General features: G+C 38.3%; 1 protein-coding gene and 1 long non-coding RNA gene across 2 annotated transcripts in view; one reads left to right on the top strand and one right to left on the bottom strand.

The window, feature by feature from the left end:
- Positions 1 to 4,342: 4,342 nt before the first annotated feature.
- On the top strand, positions 4,343 to 7,289 carry LOC131163819 (probable methyltransferase TCM_000336). Its single transcript, XM_058120596.1, has 4 exons — positions 4,343 to 4,479; positions 4,587 to 5,003; positions 5,974 to 6,246; positions 6,851 to 7,289. The coding sequence occupies exons 1-4, from the start codon at positions 4,405 to 4,407 to the stop codon at positions 7,196 to 7,198; spliced, it is 1,113 nt and encodes a 370-aa protein (XP_057976579.1). The 5' UTR covers positions 4,343 to 4,404; the 3' UTR covers positions 7,199 to 7,289.
- Positions 4,361 to 21,976, bottom strand: part of LOC131163826 (uncharacterized) — a 32,143-nt gene continuing 14,527 nt past the window's right edge. Inside the window, exon 3 of the long non-coding RNA XR_009139140.1 lies at positions 4,361 to 6,258. This is a non-coding gene — a long non-coding RNA (uncharacterized LOC131163826). The remainder of the gene's footprint in view (positions 6,259 to 21,976) is intronic.

Raw genomic sequence — 21,976 nt, 5'->3', positions numbered from 1 at the left:
TGTCATTTTCAGCGCCCTTCTCTCTCTCCTCTCTCTCTCTCTCTCTATGACTCTCTCTCACTTCTCTCTTCATTTTTGGGCCCATTTTTCACCGGATCGAAGATCTAAAGCTACCACGACGCTCCTGGTGGAATTCTCTACAAGTTTGCCAGAACGGATCGTCGGAAAAACGAAGTTGGATTTCATCCCAAATTCAGGGTAAGGTCTTTTATTTAGTTTTTGACTTTCTGGAAGTTATAGGAAATGATGTAGGCTAAGAAATACTGATATTTTATTCTGGGGGATTGTGTTTTCAGGATGTTGAGTTAGGAACCCTACGGGTATAGAGCCAAATTTTGTAAGGGCTTTTCAGAGTTAAGGTAAGGGAAATATGCTATGTTAGGAGTTTTCATAATGTTATTAGAGATTTCATCGACACATGTTTGTACCAGTTTATTATATAATATTTACAGATTATGAGTTTAAATACTTGTGTGGCCTAAGTAGACTTTTATGTGACAATACAATTTATATAGTTTTTATAATACACACACACACACACACACACACACACACACACACACACACACACACACACACATATATATATATATATATATATCATACTATACTGAATGTATGAAAGTAGACAGTATATACAGTTTACAAGTGTATGGAGTTATACAGAATATGCTGATACAGATATATATTCACAGAAAATTATACCGAGAATTATACATGCATACGCAGCTTTTATATCAATAGTTTCATGAAATAGAGATATATATATATATATATATATATATATATATATATATATATATACACACACATATACATGTATACAGTGTTACTTAGATCAGTATTTATATTACAGCTTTATACAAAACAGTTTATACAAAGTTATAGTATACCATGTTTCCTATTACCATAATGTACAGAGTATACAAACAGAGTACATAGACAGAGTATACAAATAGATATACAGAGGTAACATCAAGATGCTACGGATATAGTATACAGAGGTTACAACATTTACAGTACAGAAAGATAGAGTTATGGTAATTTTGGAAACATGATGAAAAAAACAGTAAAAGAATATATATGTATATATGTATATAGTATCAGATCCTTGTGGAAAGATTACGACAGATACAGTACAGATATTAAATACAGAGCAAGGTACCGTTGCTATATACAGATAGAGTGCAACCACATATCTCAGATAGTGTATGGGTACCGTCTAACTGTGCTCGGAGAGGATGCAGCTCCCCAGTACGCTGGGTAGAGGGAGGACGGTTAGACAAGGTAGCTGCCAGTCCCGCGCCTAGGAGAGGATGTAGTTTGGCTGGGTTGAGGTAGTGTAGAGTATATTGACTTATCTGGAGGGCCGACTAGATGAAGTCCCGCCTATGGGTCACACAATCCTGTCATGAGGGGTCAAATCATGACGTATAGAGTCTCAGGGATAAAGTATAGATATGTAAACGTATACAATTTTACAGAATATGATGAGTATAGTATGATATTATCAGTATGAAAAGTAAAAAATATAGACGATACAGTATATTATAAATTGAGAAAGAAAGATATGCTTTACAGAGTATTTGTTGCATTACAGTTCAGTTATCATTTTAAAAGTATCTTTAACTTAGTTGCCAGACACTAGTAATAGCATATTTCCACTTACTAAACGTTAACTCACCCCATTTTTCAGGTGAGTCAGCTAGGCGAGCAGATTAGGCTCGCGGATAGAAAGTTGTTTGACCACCCTGGTTAAAGGGTGAGTTTTTGTCAGAGTTGAGTATTTTTGAGTAGATGATGCTGGAGGGGTATTTTTATGTGACTATGGTCTGTATATATATAGAATTCTAGTATTGCATTGTAAATATGTAAATGGTTGCATGATATGTGTTTCCGCTGCTTAGGTTCGGATATGGATATATATATATATATATATATATATTTATACATACATATAAATATATATAAAATGGTATGAATTTTGAGGTTGTTACACTCTCACCTTCTGGCTTATAGGCTCTCGTCTTTCTACCGGTTTGAAAAGCTAGGGTTTTGATTTTTTGGTCCATTTCGGTTTCTTTTTCAGAATCAGATAAGGGAATTAAGTTAAGTCAGTTTTTTAATGAATTTGAACTGTATGAAATGTTTTTGGGATAAGTATATTTATGTTTTCAGTTGATGTTTTGAAAACTTATTGTTTAAAATACCCTTTTCCAAACCTAGGATATATGCTATGTTATTTTAAGTAAAAACGAACGGTAGGAAGCTTGGTTTTATCTTCTAAACCGAATATACTATCTTTTCTTGGTTGCCTACGGGCTATGTGTAAAATACTTAAAATTTGTGTGGTTGGTGAATAATGTGTATGTACTGTTTTATAACCGAAATGATGAATGTTTGTGAAATACTGGAACTGTTTATGAAAGTACAAGGAATTGTTATGTTTGAGGCCACAAAGGCCAAAATTATGTTTAAGGCTGCAAGGGCCAGAATTATGTTTGAGGCTGCGAGGGCTAGGATTATGTTTAACGGCTGTGAGCGGAGTTTTATAAGATGGCTGAGGGCTGAGAGTTTTAAATGACATGCTTTATACATAATGGGTATGAAATATGGTTTTATATTATTTAAATTACATGTATGCTTTAGAAACCCTGAGGACCAGTTATGTTATGAGCACGGTACCGTTGCTAAGGATTCATTATGTGGCTATGTGCGCCCACACTGTTCTAAATAGCAGTGTAGGGTGGTTTTAGCCGATTAGCCTTGGTGGAGGGTGTACCTTTCCTAGAAATCCAAACTTTCAGGATGTGGTAGGGCAATCAGAACCACGCAAGCAAGTTGCGGATGCTTGCGTAGTCGTAGTATGATGTAGATGTATGTTCGACTTTGTTTGGCGGTATCACCCTAGGCTTAGTCCAGCCTTCGGACCGCACAACCCGTCATGGGGGTTAAGCATGTCATTTAGTCCTAGGGATTGTTTTTTATGGATATCTGTAGATTTATGTAAATGATGTTATGTAATTACTGAATGGTTTATATTATGGAAACGAGGTGAACATTTTTAACTGTGAAGAGTAAGTATAATGTAACATGGTTTTTTTCAGTTATATGAAGGATGAATGTTTTTCTATAAACACTAAATGCATGCTAACCACACACTGATGTTAACTTAATCTTCTTTACTGAGAAGTGTCTCACCCCATTATACAAATCATCTTTTCAGGAAATACTAGGAATCGTGCTTAACAGGAAAGGGGGTGAAAGTTAAAATAGTCTTTTTGTGAGTATCTATATGAGCTCAGATGTATGTAAAATTATGTTGCAAGTCATTGGACTTGTATTATGGTGGTATGGACCAAGCTAGTTGTCTTTTTGCCGGTCGAATTGTACTATGGATGTTTGGAAACTTTATGTATAAAGAAAATTTAGAACTCTGGCAATGTATGTTTGGAGAATGTTTCATTATTTCCGCTGCATATATTTTTGATAAATATGGTATCAGGTATGCAAACGTCACTAAAGTAGCACCTTGAGTCCACGTGGCGGGTCAGGACATTACATTAATTATGTGATTATAACTTAAATATAGGTGTGTTACCTATTTAATATATATGCATCTTATTTATTAAGTGCATGGAGAATGAAAAGTCATTTTGTGTTTATAAATAAACCCTTAAACAATTGACACTAGATACCAATTGGCTTCTCAATACGCCATTTTTTTTTTTCAAATCTAGAGAGTTTAACAAGTAAAGAAAAGTGTGTTTTATTTATTATTATTATTATTATTATTATTATTATTATTATTTTACTTTGAACTCTTCTATTTGTACAGAATTGGAAAGAGTCATACGATTCAAATCGGAATATTATATCTTCGGAGAGACAAGTCTTTAGGGTTTTTGCTGCATTGGGTCATGGGTTAAGTCATAAATCACAAAGGACTTGAATTTCCTTAACGAGAGTGAAATATCCGTGTCTCGGTCTATTTGTGAATCGTGTTAATTTTTTATATTAAATTTCCTAACACTTATATATATTTGTAAGCTCTTTAAAATTTTATATATTACATGCAATTTTTATAAATATATGTTATTCATATGAACTTATTAATATTTGACAATTTTTAGAACAAATAATGTAAAATAATTTTCTAAATTTTGATATTATTTTTAAAACTAATTATCTAAGCATATGTACTAGGTGCTTTGTGCAGTCTAGTTCATGCCAAATTCCAATGTATACCAGTTGGTTGAATAAGTATAGTTTTTCATCACGGGAAAAAAAAAAAGAAAAAAAAAGAAGCCTATAAAAGGGCACTGAAAGCAGAGCTGAGCATGGGGTTGCCCTTAGAAAGTTGAACCAGAGAACAACGAACCACTCCACAATTTCAATCTCAACATGGATGTACATAAAGTGTTCCACATGACCGGTGGAGCTGGCGACACCAGCTATGCCAAGAACTCCTCCCTCCAGGTTCAATCAACTCCCCTCCTCTCTCTCTCTCTCTCTCTCTCTCTCTCTCTCTCTCTCTCTCTCTCTCTCTCTCTCTCATGATGATTATGATTCCCATCTGTTTGCAGAAGAAAGCATCGGACATGGTGAAGTGCATAATCATGGAGACTCTTCAAGACCTCTACCTGGAAACAAGCCCCACCGCCAAGAGCTTGGTCATAGCCGATCTGGGCTGTTCCTCCGGACCCAACTCATTGTCAATCGTCAGAGACATGATCCACGCCGTAGCCGGCGCCAGCAGGAAAATATCGGCCCCGGCGCCGGAAATCAGAGTGTACCTGAACGATCTCCCCACCAACGACTTCAACTCGGTGTTCAAGGCCTTGCCGGAGTTCTACAGGGAGGTGGCTGAGAGTGACGGTGGCCGGCAGTACTGTCCCTCTGTTTTCGTAGCAGGGTACCCCGGCTCCTTTTACGGCAGGCTCTTTCCGGGCGACTGCTTGCACTTCGTCTACTCCTCCTACAGTCTGCACTGGCTTTCCAGGGTGAGATTTAAATCTAAGTCCTTAGTCCAATTCAAATTTGTCTTCCATACGCTACTCGTCATCATGATTTCAGACTTCTATGTCCTCTGTCCCCATGGTACTTATGAATTGATTCTCCCTGTGATCCTATGGCATTCATCATGTCGCAGTCCTAAAATTTTCAAAATGGAGAAAGGAATGTCATTCAATTCTTTACGGAATTCCAATTACAGAAAAAAGAAAATGGAACTACCTAGATGCCCACCATTAGATTCCCAAATAGGAATTGTTGATCAGATACATGCATCAAGAATTTTCAACTTATATTTTTGAGTAATTTTCAAGGATGGTCTTTGATATTATGGGTTTTGGATCTTGATTTAAATTTGTATGAATTAATTTTGACCCACTTCATTACAACTTTATATTAATCAAGTTGGAATTTTATGTCACAAATTTGAACTATAAATAGTCAAAAACTGAAAGATCATTGCTAAAGTAGTCTATTTATACGCTTATAATAAACTACTTTGGCAGCAATATCTTCAATTATGACAGCAAAATTATTACAGACCATAGATGGGACACACACTTTGGAAGCAGAGGATTCAGATTCACCCATCACATTGGCGGAATTACGGGGCGCTACGCAGAGTGGCACAATCTCCTTGGTGTCACGTCAACCCGTAATTAGCAAAGCTTCTAGCTTGGGATGATGAATAGTTCAGTTGTATATATATGTCTTTATCCCTTTTGTGTACTTGCCTTTGTGTTTTCATTTTCAAAGTTGAAAACTGTTGTCAAATTCATTCATTTCTGGCCACAAAATATCACTTAGCTTGAGATCGGAAATGGACCATTGCTCACCCCACTTTTCAGTTTTCCACCACTTGTGATGGCGTAGTAATTGATATTAGACCAATAATTAATTAAGGGGGACTGTCATGTTTACATAGCACATGAATAATTGCATATGCATGCATGCATGCAGATTCCTGCTGGGCTGTATGGGGAACAGGGGAAGTCCATAAACAAGGGCAGTGTTTACATATCGGAGAACAGTCCGCCGGAGGTGTCCCAAGCTTACCAGAGGCAATTCCGGCGGGATTTCTCACTGTTCCTCCGATGCCGATCGGAGGAGGTGGTGGAGGGGGGACGAATGGTGCTGATCTTATTGGGAAGAGCAGGCCCTCATCATCTTGACAGAGGCAATGCCTTCTTCTGGAATCTCCTCACTCGATCCTTCTCCATCTTGGTTTCCCAGGTACCTACAATCCTGCGCCATTTTATATATTCTAAATCATACCCATTTTAATTTCCTGATTAAAAATTCTCATTCAAACATTTGACACTTGGATCCAAAAAGAGAGATATGATTTGGGTCTATTACTTTAGTGTGTATAAACATGAATATAATAGTTTTATTTGATTGTGGCAAATACTTCCTTCCAGGTATTTTTTCAATACTCTTACCTTTATATTTAAAAATCTGAATTTTAGGTCTTAAATTTAGATTTGTGTAATTTATAAAAATATTGAGCTTCATTCAAATCTACACATATTCACATCTAAGATCCACAATCCGTCTTTCTAAATACTACCTTAACTGGGGTTTCAATTACAAAATGACAATTCAATTAGATAGTGTTTTGGTGGAAGAATTTCAAATTTTGAATTTGAATTTGTATAAATTGTAGTTAAAATTTAATATAATTTTATATTATATTTTGTTCAAATTTACGCAAATTCAAAATCAAAACTCATGTTGCAAACCTCTGATTAGCAATAATATCATTAATTTTTTTTTCAGTTCCCTAATAATTTGTACTTAGCTAGGTAATAATTAATTAAGCTGTGTGCCTTTGTAGGGAGAAGTGGAGGAGGAAAAGCTGGACTCATATGACGTGCACTTCTATGCAGCATCCCAAGAGGAGATAGAAGATGAAGTTAGAAGAGAGGGATCTTTTGAAATTGATCGATTGGAGACGTTTGAAATAGAGAAGGAGGACAGCAGCAAGAATGATGGGACAAGCTATGGAACGGCGGTTGCTATGACCGTTAGGGCAATCCAACAGTCCATGATCTCCCACCACTTCGGGGAACACATTTTGGATGCTCTGTTTGACAAGTATGGAAGACTGGTGGATGAAGAAATGGCCAAAGAAGACATTAGACCCATCACTTTTCTTGTGGTTCTTAGGAAACTTGCAACTTGAAATAGTAAAAATTGTACTTGAAAACTGTTATGTGACGTCCTGATTTTTCATACAATTTTTTTAATAAATAATAATAAATATTCACACGTCATCAATAATATTCATAAATCAGCCACGTCAATAACCTTGTTACCACTCATATGACTCGACCCGCATTGGGTACTAGGTAAATAGTCATTTCATTATACAACCTATCAGCAGAAAACAGTATATTTATATCATTCAAAATACAATATCTGGAGTATCAACATACATATATACATATTACTATCTCATACCCAAAAACAATACAATCCTAGGAAATCACACCTCCCTAGTCCAAAACTCACCATGTATATCAGGGTTCCAGCTCCATACTATCACGAAACTCTATCACACGGTCTGACTCTATTCCTTGAAAAATTTAAAGAATTTGGGTGAAACACATCTCAGTAAGAAGGAATAAATTATTTACAGTGTGTGACAATATAAGTTTAGTTATAACATACTTTACTTTTCAAATCATCATTTCATTTGAGAAAAATACATTAATATATATATTCTTATAATCATATAGATATACGATACAAACTTTTATAAGTTTTAAAACCATTTCTCAAGTTCATTCATTTTCAACACATATTTACCCGCGAAGTTCCTGAGAATAGGAAAGATTACCCGTCCATACAGGTAGCTTCCCTTTGCCATAACATGTTATGCAGTCAAGTATGACCACATCTGATACCTATCAGGGCACTCACCTTACTCAGTAAGCTCTCATGCGGAGAGTTTCACTTCACCTCAATTATTTATATTATTAACTCACACGAATCCATTTCTATATTATATCATTCTCTATTTCTCATTTTCCATTATTTCTTTCATTTCTCATTTTAACCTATTTTATCATTCTTTTACTTTGCATTTCCATTTCATTATCTAGCTCATGAGTATCCTTGATATCTAGTACCAACATCGCGTCTGTAACTCATGGCTACCCTGAGGATCTTTCTTTCCACGCCATACTTCCCCCATGGTCAAGATTGTGCGGCCCGAAGGCTAGATCTAATTACGGTTGGCCAACCCGGTTAGATCAAAATATTGTATCATATATGTCATGTCTGTAGTATGACTGGCCAGCCTATAGCCCTGATCCGGACTCAGGGGGCACAACAACTTTACTATACAGCTCAGTCGACTATAACGCCACACGCTCCAAGAGTCCATATGGTTGCACTACACCACTAGCAACGGTACCATGCTCAATATCACAACCCATCATTAGGGTTTCCACATCCATCCATCAGGGTTATCATTACCACATACCCACAATCATTATGCTGTCCTGGCATTTCATCAATCACATATCAATGATCCTATTGCAATTTTCGCACTTTGCATTGTTCACATTTCCTAGCATTTATCATCAGTATTCTCATTTCAATCATTATATTTCAATTCCCATTTTGCATTATTCACTTTGCAATATTCTCATTTTCTCATTCTCAATTCAGCATACATTTTGCCAAAATCACATTTCAATATACTCATTTCAATGCTCATATTTCAATATTCATATTTCAATTCTCACAATTCTATATTCATATTGCAGAATTTACATTGCAATATTCTCATTCTCATATTCATTTTCTAATATACATATCTTAGAGTTCACATTTCAAAATTCATTTCATAGTAATACACGTATATCCCACTTCACATTCATTTCATTCTCATGCTAGCATATAACTTATTTCACGTTTTTCAATACTTCTCAACATACTCAAATCAGTATTCATACTTTCCCATTTTCATAAAAATAATTTCTATTCACGTATTTATATATCATTTTCATCGTTTCCAATAAACAAGTCGATAGTTCTCATTTTATCATTTTCTTAGAAAATACTCGTCATTGGGTATAATTTTCAGCATACATCATAAGCCACAAAATTTCTCGTCTGATATTTATATCATAATAATTTCAGGTAAAATACAATATATCATAATAATTTCAAGTAAAATACTGTAATTCATTTTCACATAAATTTCCAACGAGCAATTCTCAACAAAACTGTTATAATTTATTCCCCTTACCTAACTTACTAAGAGTCTCCTTAAAACCCAGATCCTATGTCCCTAGTGCCTGAAATTCAAATCCTGAAATTTACATTTTCCTCAAATTAATTAACTCATTTCCCAAAATAATACCCATATAACCTTTCTTAGGCTCCATATACTTCAAATTAACATTTAAACCAATATTTAACATCCTTACCTAATTTTCTGAACTATAGCTGTAAGATCCCAAAATTACACCCGCGACGCTTACTTTAGCCCTGAATTCAATAACTCAAATTCAACCTTAGAATGCCTAATATTATAGCATTTCTAAATCTACATTAATTAAATAATAATTAGCCCCTTAATAACCTCCTTATCCTAATTTTGGGGTTATGCCTACGACGACCCCACGAAAAATTCGCTCCGCTAGACTTGTAGAAAATTATTCCTAAATTCTCGTGGCAGTGTCCAATCGTCAATTGGGCTTAAGATTTACAAGAAATTGAGGTAAAAGTGAGAATTTAGCTTACCACAGGAGATATGCCTACGCCACTCCTACGACAAATCCACTCTAGTAAAAATGTCAGTGGCAGAGAATGGAGTCTAGTGGTATTTTCTGATTTTCGATCGAACGAAATCAGTCGAAAAATTGAGGAGAATGGGAGAGAGAACGAGGAGAGACGTACAGGGGGGTGCTGCCTCTGCCTCCTCTTCAATTTCATCTGAGTTTTTTTCTAAAGAATCAAGAAGGAATGTATTTTATATATATATATATATATATATATATATATATAAAATTAATATATTAATATACTTTATTATTTAATTATTAATAATAGTTTAATAAATAAATAAATAAATAAATTAATTAAATATTTATTTATTTATTTATTTTTATTTTTTTAATATTTTTTGAAATCACTCCACTAATCTTGTATAACCATTTTCAGGGTTATTACATTCTCCCTTATAAAAATTGTATCCTCAAAATTACTATTCATTTGTTTCCCATACTTAGAGAAAATATTTTCAATTTTATTAATTACCCTCACTTATGGCGGAGGAATGCCGTGGTTACAAAGAGGGGTTTCGGCGATTACAACTTTTCAAAATTCTCCCAAAACCATTCACATCCCAAAACTAAAAACTCTATTTATCTTACGTTACATTATACAAATCAAAATACAACATTATTATTTACTCTTATTCTGATTGGCTCAACTCTAAACTCCACTTAATAGATGGTGGGTACCTCAGGCGCATATGTTCTTCAAATTCCCACGAAACTTCTTCTACTGCATGATTACACCATAGCACCTTTACCAGTGGAATCTTCTTCGTGCATAGTTCTTGTTCCTTCCAGTCTAAAATTTGCACTGGCACCTCTTCATAAGTCAAGGTATCACCCAACTCTAGTGCTTCACAACTGATCAAATGGGAGGGGTCTGGGACATATTTCCTCAGTATGGAAACATGGAATATGTCATGGATCCTAGATAGGATCGGTGGCAATGCCAACTTATAGGCAACTGGACCCACTCGTTCAAGAATCTCGAATGGTCCAATATACCTAGGGCTTAGCTTACCCTTCCTCCCGAACCTCGTAACTCCCTTCAACGGTGCTACCTTTAGGAATACATGATCTCCTACGTCAAACTCTAATTCTCAAAGGAGAGTATTTGCATAACTCTTCTGTCGGCTCTATGCTGTTCTGATCCTCTCTCTGATGAGTATGACTTTATCCTGAGTCTGCTGTATCAGCTCTGACCCCAAAATTTGTTTCTCACCAATCTCTTCCTAGTATAACGGGGATCAGCACCTATTGCTATATTATTCCTTATACGGTGCCATCCCAATGTTGGCCTGGTAGCTGTTGTTATACGCAAACTCGACCAGTGGCAAATATTGCGTCCAATGACCTCCAAAGTCCAGCACACATACTCATAGCATATCCTCTAGAATCTGTATTGTAATCTCCGTTTGCTCATCTGTTTGAGGATGAAAAGCTGTGTTGAACGATAACTGAGAACCCATGGCCCTTTGTAGACTCCAAAAACGAGATGTGAACCATAGGTCTCTGTCTAAAACTATGGACACTGGGATGCCATGGAGCCTAACTATCTCCTAGATATATAACTCAGCCATTTTGTCTATGGAGTAGTTAACTCTGATCGGCAAAAAGTGGGCAATCTTCATCAGTCAATCCACCACTACCCAAATAGCGTCTTGTCCACGCAACGTTGGCAGTAATCCTGTGATGAAATCCATTGCTATATGCTCCCACTTCCATTCAGGAATGTGGAGTGGCTGCAATGATCCCGTCGGTCTCTGATGCTCAGCTTTCACCTACTGGCACGTTAAACACTGATCCACATACTGGGCTATCTCCCTCTTCATGTTGCTTCACGAGAAGGACTCTCGAAGATCCCTGTACATTTTAGTGCTACCTAGATGTACAGTATACAGGGACTGATGTGCTTCCTCCAAAATAACCTTCTTAATCTCAGGGTCTGCAGGAATGCATAACCTGGTATAGTACCTCAAGGCTCCATCATCTAAGATGCTGAATTATGTCTCTTGACCATCCTGTACCTTCTCCATAAGCTCTTCTAGTTCTGCATCATTCCTCTAAGTTGTTTTAATTATCCCTTGTAGAGTTGGCTACAAAATCAAGTTAGTAATAAATGCTTGGTGATCGCCCTCTACCAGGTCCATACCGAGCCTCTCTAGATCCATCTGGATTGAATGCTGAACCTCCACTGCAAATACAGATGAATCCACTGATTTCTGGCTCAAAGCATTATCGACCACATTAGCCTTTCCTCGGTGGTAGTTGATAGTGCAGTCGTAATCATTTATAAGCTCCAACCATCTCCTCTGCCTCATATTTAACTCCTTATATGTGAAAAAAAAAATACTTTAAACTCTTATGGTCAGTAAATATCTCACACCTACCCCATATAGATAGTGCCTCCAAATCTTCAATGCGTAAACAACCGCTGCTAACTCCAGATCATGGGTAGGGTAGTTCTTCTCATATTCTTTCAACTGTCATGAGGCATAGGCCATCACTCTCCCTCACTATACCAACACGCATCCAAGCTCTTTATAGGACGCATTACTATAAATTACGAATCCCTCTTCTCTTAAAGGAATCGTCAACACAGGCATAGTAATGAGTCGCTGCTTCAACTCCTAGAAGTTCTGTTCACATTCATCAGACAACTCAAACTTCACTCCTTTCCTAGTCAATCTGGTCAATGGGCCTAACTCTTGATCTCGTGCACATTCTTTGGTCATACCCAGTCTACTATCGCCTCAATCTTACTCGGATCAATAAAAATACCACCCCTAAATATAATGTGTCCAAGGAAGGTAACATGTTCCAGCCAGAACTCATACTTCTTAAGCTTCGCACAAAGCTTCTTCTCTCACAACACCTGAAGTACTATACTTAGATGTTCCTCATGCTCCTTTGGGCTTTTCGAATACACCAGTATATCATTAATAAATACTACCACAAACTAATCCAAATACTGGTGAAAGACTTTGTTCATCAAATCCATAAACACTGTATGAGCATTCGTCAAACTAAATGGCATAACCAAAAATTCATAGTGACCATACTGTGTTCTAAATGCCGTCTTCGGAACATCTTTTGCCTTGACTTTCATCTGATGCTACTCAGAGCGTAAGTCTATATTTGAAAAGATCTGTGTCCCTTGTAGCAGATCAAACAAATCATCGATACGAGGGAGAGGATATTTATTCTTGATAGTCACTTTATTTATTTCCCTGTAGTCGATGCACAACCTCATCGACCCATCCTTCTTCTTCACAAATAAAATCGGCACTTCACAGGGCGACACACTGGGCCGAATAAACCCCTTATCTAATTGCTCTTGCAACTGTTCTTTCAATTATTTCAGCTCTGTCGGTGCCATTCTGTACGACGCCTACAAAGTCGACGCTGCCCTCGGAACTAGATCAATAACAAACTCTACCTCATAATCAGGAGGTAGTCCCAAAAAATCTTTGGAGAATACATAAGGAAAATCCCTCACTACTAGGATATCCTCTATCCTCAACTCTCCTTCTGATACCACATTTACATAGGCTAAATATCCCTGACAGCCTTCTAATAGCAATCTATACGCTTGAATAGCGGATAGTAACTGAGGTGGGCTGTGCACACATGATCCCACGAATTTGTACTCCTGTCCCTCTGGAAGTCTGAACACTACCTCTTTCTGATGGCAGTCAATACTGGCATAGTGGGCAGCTAGTCAGTCAATCCCCAAGATTACCTCAAATCCATGCATATTTAAAACCACCGTATTAGCTGACAAAGACCTCCCCTGAATACGCGTTGGACAGTCCCTGATTACATTTCTACATATCCCTACAACCCCAGTTGGTGTAGCAACAGACTAACTATTATCTAACTACTGAGGTTCAAACCCATACAACTTAACATAGTCTCGAGCCTTAAATGACAGTATTGAAACAAAACCTGTCACCACATCTCCTGCTGCCTCAACATCTCCCGATGTCAATGCATAAACTCGTGCCAGAGCAGTATTCCTTTGCTGTTTGCCTTAAGGTACCTAATAGCCTCCTTTATATGGTCAAGGGGTAGCCACTATCGTTAGCTGTGCCTGACAGTTTATCCCAATATGTCCAGGCTAGTGGCACTCAAAACAGACAACCTTCCTTACACGACACTCTCCCGGGTGCCTCATGAAACATCTAGGACAAGGAGGGAGCATCTGTCTGCCCTGTACTGCTCGATCTCCTCCTCCCTATCATCATCCCCTTCTGCTATCATCTCCTCCACGACCCTCGACTGGACCCTGCCTGAAAATTAGGAGGCACGGGCCTCTTCCTCTGGTTCTGTACTACTGCGCCTCTTTGTAGGCTGCTGTCAATCACTGCAGTCCTGTCTACTATCTCTAAGAAGGTTTGAGCTCGAAAGCCTACCACCTGCTCATGTAGGTTCTACCTCAGGCCCCCCTTAAACTTCCTCGCCTTCCTTTCCTCATCTAGAACCAGATACGAGGTGAATCGGGATAGCTCAATGAATTTCGCTGCATATTGCTGCACCATCAAAGACCCCTATGTCAAATACAGAAACTCTGATGCCTTTGCATTCCTGACCGTAGCGGGAAAGTACCGTTTAATGAAAATCTCCCTAAAGCGACTCCATGTCATCGCTATAGGGTCAAGCCTCTACTCCTCCAACAGTCTCACCGACCTCCACAAGCATTTTGCTTCCCGGGTCAATTTAAATATAGCAAATAATTCCCTCTACTCGTCTATACATGAGAGAACTGTTAGTATGTCCTCTATGTCCTAGACCCAGTTCTCTGCTACTAGTGGGTCCACTCCTTCAGCAAATGATGGGGGTCGCATACGTGTGAACTGCTTGATCGTGCAGCTTTGCTCCTCCGAGCTCCTAGCCATTTCTACCATCACCCTTTGGGTGACGCTATGTAATGCCACTAATACACTTAAAACACTAGGATCCAAAATTAATCTTCTATGACCATTCATTTTATCATCCTTGATCCCAATTTAAGATTCAGTCCTACCACTCAAAAACAAGACCCAACGATAGTATCCATGGTTTTCTTGAAATCGTCACCTTAGGAAAAACACAAAAAAACAACCATGAAACTCCTGCCTCCAGGCCGTAAGATAGAATCCTAAATTTCCAATCTCATCCTCCACAATGTCTGACTCACATTTCAATCTACCCATCTCCTATTTTCCTCAAAATCCATTTCTATACTCTGGTATTGTATTCTGCTATTTACTAAAGTCTACAGAGCCTATTATATAACACATTCCTTTCTGATTCTCTAGGAAGGAACTCAAATGAAATTGAAGAGGAGGTAGAGGCAGCGCCCCCCTTGTACGTCTCTCCTCGTTCTCTCTCCCACTCTCTTTAATTTTTTGACTCATTTTCACCCGATTGAAAATCAGAAAATACCGTTGGACCCCATCCCCCGCCACCGACATTTCTACTGAAGCGAATTTGTCGTAGGAGTGGCATAGACATATCTCCCGGGGTAAGCTAAATTCTCACTTTTACCTCAATTTCTCGTAAATCTTAAGCCCAATTGACGATCATACACCACCACAAGAATCTAGGGATAATTCTCTACAAGTCTAGCGAAGCGGATTTCTCGTGGGGTCGTCGTAGGCATAACCCCAAAATTAGGATAAGGGGGTTATTAAAGGGCTAATTATTATTTAATTAATGTTGAATTAGAAATGCTAGAATATTGAGCATTCTGAGTTTGAATTTGGGTTATTGAATTCAGGGCTTGGGTAAGTGCCGCAGGTGTAATTTTAGGATCTTGTAGGCGTAATTCAGAAAACCACGTAAGGATGTTAAATATTGGTTTAAATGTTAATTTGGAGTATATGGAGTCTAGGAAAGGTTATATGGGTATTATTTTGGGAAGTGAATTAATTAATTAGGGGAAAATGCGAATTGTAGGATTTGAGTTTCGGGCACCAGGGGCGTAGGATCTAGGTTTTAAGGAAAGTCTTAGTAAGTCAAGTAAAAGGAATAAATTATAGCAGTTTTGTTGAGAATTGCTCGTTGGAAATATATATGAAAATAAATTACAGTATTTTACTTGAAATTATTATGATATATTATATTTTACTTGAAATTATTATGATATAAATATCAGATGAGAAATTGTGTGGCTGATGACGTATGGCGAAAATTATACCTGATGATGAGTATTTTTTGAGAAAAAGATGAAATGAGAACTATCAATGTGTTTATAGGAAACGATGAAAATGGGAAAGTATGAATACTGATTTGCGTATGTTGAGAAGTATTGAAAAACGTGAAATAAGTTATATGCTAGCATGAGAATGAAATGAATGTGAAGTGGGATGTATGTGTATTATTATGAAATGAATTTTGAAATGTGTACTCTAACATATGTATATTAGAAAATGAATATAAGAATGGGAATATTGCAATGTAAATTCGACAATATGAATACTGAATTGTGAGAATTGAAATGTGAATATTGAAATATGAGCATTGAAATGAGTATATTGAAATGTGATTTTTGCAAAATGTATGTTGAATTGAGAATGAGAAAATGAGGATATTGCAACGTGAATAATGCAATATGGGAATTGAAATACAATGATTGAGATGAGAATACTAATGATAAATGTTAGGAAATGTGAACATTGCAAAGTGTGAAAGCTGCAATGGGATAATTGATATGTGATTGATGAAATGCCAGGACAGCATAATGATTGCAAGTATGTGATAATGATAACCCTAGTGAATGGATATGGAAACCCTAATGAAGGGTTGTGATATTGAGCACGGTATCGTTGTTAGTGGTGTAGTGCAACCACATGGACTCTTGAAGCGTGTGACGTGAAAATCAACTGAGTTGTAGAGTTGTTGTGCCCCCTGAGTTTGGATCAGGGCTATAGGCCGGCAACTCGTACTATAGACGCAAGATATGTGATATGGTATTTTGAACTAACCGGGTTGGCCAACCGCGGTTAGATCCAGCTTTTGGTCCGCACAACCTTGATTATGGTGGGAAGCATGGCATGGAAAGAAAGATCCTCTTAGTAGCCATGAGTTACAGACGTGATGTTGGTACTAGATACCAAGGATACTCATGAGTTGGATAGTTAAATGGAAATGGAAAGTGAAAGAATGATAAAATTGGCTAAAATGAGAAATGAAACAGATAATGGAAAATGAGAAATAGAGAATGATAAAATTGAGAAATGGATTCGTGTGAGTTAATAATATAAATAATTGAGACAAAGTGAAACTTTTCGCTTGAGAGCTTAATGAGTAAGGTGAGTGCCCTGATAGGTATCATATGTGGTCATACCTGGCTGCATAGCGTGTTAGGGCAGAGGGAAGCTACCCATATGAGCGGCTAATCTTCCTTATTCTTAGGAACTTTGCGGGTAAATATGTGTTGAAAATGAATGAACTTGAGAAATGGTTTTAAAGCTTATAAAAATTTGTGTTGTATATCTATATGATAATAAGAATATATATATCAGTGTATTTTTCTCAGATGAAATGATGATTTGAAAAGTAAAGTGTTTTATAACTAAACTCATATTGTCACACACTGTAAATAATTTATTCCTTCTTACTGAGACGTGTCTCACCCAAATTATCTAAATTTTTCAAGGAATAGAGATAGACTAGGTGATAAAGTTCTGTGATAGTAAGGAGCTAGAACCCTGATATACAGGGTGAATTTTGGACTAGGGAGGAGTGATTCCCTAGGGTTGTATTGTTTTTGGGTATGAGATAGTAATGTGTATATATGTATGTTGATACTTCGGGCATTTGTATTGTGGATGATATAAATATATTGTCTTTCACTGATAGGTTGTATAATAAAATGACAATTTACCCGGTACCCAATGCGGGTCGAGTATATGGGTGGTAATAGGGTTGTTGATGTGACTGATTTATGAATATTGTTGATGACATGTGAATATTTATTATTGTTTATTGGAAAAAAAATGGTGTGAAAAATCGGGGCATCACATAACAGTTTTCAGCTACAATTTTTACTATTTCAAGTTGCAAGTTTCCTAAGCACCACAAGAAAAGTGATGGGTCTAATGTCACGCCCCGAACCCTGAAATGGGACCCAGGGGTGAATTAAGTAACCTAACCTGTCTCTGTATCAATATAAAACATACATGATACCATATACAAGAGGGTCTAACCCCGTGGGGTAACGGATGCCCTATATACATACATACAATACATGTCCATACTCATCAATATACACAGCGGAATACGGTCTTTTTTACATCAAACTGTACCATACCAGAGTCTATATCATACAGGGTTAAACATACCTACAAATACTATACATACCACGGGTGTCTACAAAATCCATCAGAACAACCCGGTTACAAAATTCGTACCTATCAGGTACTAACAGTAGCTAAACACACCCCTCCCCCGCTTCCGAATGCTAGGATGCTAGTTTCGGCTACCCTAAGGACATGAAAAACATTTGTATATATTCGGGGTGAGACACCTCTCAGTAAGGGAGAAAATAGGTTATATCAGTGTATGGCATACTAATGTCATTTTCATACTTTATAACACATACATACGATACAGTTTGAAACAATACGTACAGTTTCAAAACAAGTTCCATACATCTCCATACAATTCCATACAATTCTAGTATTTTCACAAAACCATTCCAGTTCATACGATACTCAAATACATACATACATACATATGGTCAGTGTTGTCACACTACACACAATTGCACAAGTCACCTAGTCTCATAGCGGTTACGTTCCAACACATTAAACTACGAAGGTTTCCGACTCAGGCCCACTGTGAATCCATTGCTACACATGCAACTACACAAGGTCACCTGGTCTAACCCCGATTACATTACCATGTGCAAACTATGCTGCGTTAACCTAGGCCCACTTTGGTCTGTTGCTACATTCGGTGACCAACTGAATCATACTGGTGATATTTCGCACCCCGGATATATATATATATATATAGAGAGAGAGAGAGAGAGAGAGAGTAGAGAAACTTTGTGAAGAAGAAAAGTAATTTTCCTTTTATACCCTCTTTGACCCGCTCGATTTTCGTCGACGAAAAGTACCTTTGTCGATGAAAAGTCAAGGATTTCGTCGCGGATGTCGGCAGCCTCGTCGACGAAGTCTGATATTTAAACTTTTCCAGACCTCTCAGCTTCTCTTCGCCGACGAACCTCTGAATTTCGTCGACGAAAAGTCTACTGCCTTCGTCGACGAAATCTGCAGAAATTCTTTTTATATTTTCCGAGTTCTTACAATCTCCCCTCCTTACAAAAAATTTCGTCCTCGAAATTTGAAATCTCTCATTACAACACATTCATACTACTACATACATACTTACTCTAAAGCGAAACCAAACTGTCATGACCGACACATACATACCAAGCTGTCACAATACATACATACTGATACCAAGCGGTCACCATCCATACATACATTCTCTAGAGGACACAGCGGCCATTTATACGCAGCCCCGTTACAATACGTACATACACACTCTAGAGAATACAGCGGCCATGATACCCAGCTGTTACGATACATACATACTCTACAAATACGGCGACCATTTATACGCAGCCCCATTACAATACATACATACATTCCCTCACTTATGGCAGAGGAAAATACCGTGGTTACATACATACAAAGTCTCGGGAGTTTACAATACAAAAAAACTCACCCAAAGACTAACCATTAATACCATACGATAACAGGGTATTACATACATACATACTTATACTACCCTGCTATCAAAATACTACTCAAACAGTTGTGAATACTTCCGGCATATCTCCGTTTCTAGTTCCCAAGAAGCCTCCTCTACCTCGTGGTTTCGCCACAATACCTTCACTAACGGTATCTCTTTGGTATGGAGCTTCTGAACTTTACGGTCCAGAACCTGAACAGGTATCTCCTCATACGCTAAAGTATGCTCAAGCCCCAACTCATCGTAGCTGATAACATGTGAAGGATCCAATATGTACCTTCTCAGCATAGATACGTGAAACACATCGTGGACCCTCAAAAGTGCTGGAGGTAATGCTACTTTGTAGGCTACCGGACCCACTCTCTCAAGTATCTCGAATGGTCCGATATACCTCGGGCTCAACTTGTCCTTCCTGCCGAATCTCATCACCCCTTTCATCGGAGCGATATGCAGAAAAACCTTACCTCCCACTTCGAACTCTAACTCATGGCGTCAAACATCCGCGTAACTCTTCTACTGACTCTGAGCTGATCTAATCCTCTCCCGGATCAAACCCCCCTTCTCAGACGCCTGGTGCACAAGTTCAGGTCCTAAAACCTGACGTTCATTGACCTCATCCCAATACAAAGGAGATCGACACCTCCGACCATACAAAGCCTCGAACGGTGCCATCCTTATACTAGCCTGGAAGCTGTTGTTATAGGAAAACTCCACTAGTGGCAGAAACTGAATCCAACTACCACTGAAATCCAATACACAAGCCCGTAACATATCCTCCAAGATCTGTATCTTCCTCTCCGACTGTCCATTAGTATGGGGGTGGAACGCGGTACTGAAAGTAAGCTTCATCCCCAATGCTTCCTGCAAGCTCTTCCAAAATCGAGAAGTAAACCTCGGATCCCGATCTGAAACAATGGACACTAGTACCCTGTGCATTCTTACAATCTCACGTATGTACGTCTCAGCTAGTCTACCCAAAGGGTAGCTAACCTTCATTGGTATAAAGTGAGCAGATTTTGTCAACTTGTCCACAATTACCTAAATAGCATTCTGCCCGTGAAGCGTTGTCGGTAATCCGGTAACAAAATCCATGAAAATATGCTCCCATTTCCACACCGGAATAGGCAAAGGCTGCAACGGCCCTGCCGGTCTCTAATGTTCAGCTTTCACTTGCTGACACGTCAGACACTACTCCACAAACTGGGCAATATCCCTCTTCATACCACTCTACCAGAAGGACTCGCGCAAATCCCAATACATCTTCGTACTACCCGGATGTATCGTATATAAAGAACGATGCGCTTCCACCAGAATCATCTTTATGATCTCCTCATCGTTTGGAACACATAGCCTGGTCCCAAACTTCAACACACCTCTGTCAAAGATGTTAAAATTCGCAACCAAACCCTGTTGTACTTTCTTTACAATCCCAGCTAACTCCGCATCACTAGCCTGTGCAGCCTTAATACGTTCAAACAAAGTCGGTTGAATCACCAAACTAGCAATGAAAGCATGATGATCACCAGACACCAACTCCACGCCAAGGCTTTCCAAATCTCGTCTGATATGATGCTGAGCTACAACTGTAGATACTATCGCATGTTCTGACTTACGACTCAACGCATCAGCTACCACGTTAGCCTTTCCTGGATGGTAACTAATCGTGTAATCGTAATCTTTGATCAACTCTAGCCACCGCCTCTGCCTCTGCCTCATATTCAGCTCCTTCTGCATGAAAAAGTATCTGAGGCTTTTATGGTCCGTGAAGATCTCACACTGCACCCCGTACAGATAGTGTCGCTAGATCTTCAGTGCATATACCACGGCAGCTAACTCCAAATCATACGTAGGGTAATTCTTCTCATATTCTTTCAATTGTCGAGAAGCATACACCACTACCTTACCCTGTTGTATAAGCACACATCCTAAACCCTTCAGAGACGCGTCGCTATAAATCACATATCCACTATCCCCCAAGGGAATAGTCAACACTAGAGCAGTAACCAACCGATGCTTCAACTCCTAAAAGCACTTCTTGCAATCACTAGTCCACTCAAACTGAACTCCCTTCTTGGTTAATCATGTCAGAGGTCCAGACAGTTTAGAAAAACCCTCTACAAACCGACAATAATAACCCGCCAGTCCCAGAAAACTCTGACCTCCTGCACACTCTTCGGTCTAACCCAGTCAACCACAGCTTCGATCTTGCTAGGATCAACAGAGATACCGCCCTCAGACACCACATGGCCTAAGAACGCGACCTAATTCAACTAGAACTCACACTTCGTCAGCTTAGGGTACAACTTCTTTTCTCGCAACCTCTGTAGCACTAACCTCAAATGACCCCCATGCTCTTCCATACTCCTCGAGTGTACCAAAATGTCATCAATAAACACCACCAAGAACCAATCCAAGTACTCATG

This window comes from Malania oleifera, chromosome 1 (genome assembly GCF_029873635.1).
Source record: "Malania oleifera isolate guangnan ecotype guangnan chromosome 1, ASM2987363v1, whole genome shotgun sequence".
Classification (NCBI taxonomy): domain Eukaryota; kingdom Viridiplantae; phylum Streptophyta; class Magnoliopsida; order Santalales; family Ximeniaceae; genus Malania; species Malania oleifera.
This window is presented reverse-complemented; position numbering and strand designations above follow the sequence as displayed.

What these genes read in the sequence shown, in the direction of transcription:
- LOC131163819 (XM_058120596.1), top strand. Translation starts at nt 4,405, where the DNA reads ATGGATGTACATAAAGTGTTCCACATGACCGGTGGAGCTGGCGACACC. An exon ending in GTCTGCACTGGCTTTCCAGG is followed by an intron (nt 5,004 to 5,973) that starts GTGAGATTTAAA and finishes GCATGCATGCAG; the next exon opens with ATTCCTGCTGGGCTGTATGG. An exon ending in TCTCCATCTTGGTTTCCCAG is followed by an intron (nt 6,247 to 6,850) that starts GTACCTACAATC and finishes GTGCCTTTGTAG; the next exon opens with GGAGAAGTGGAGGAGGAAAA.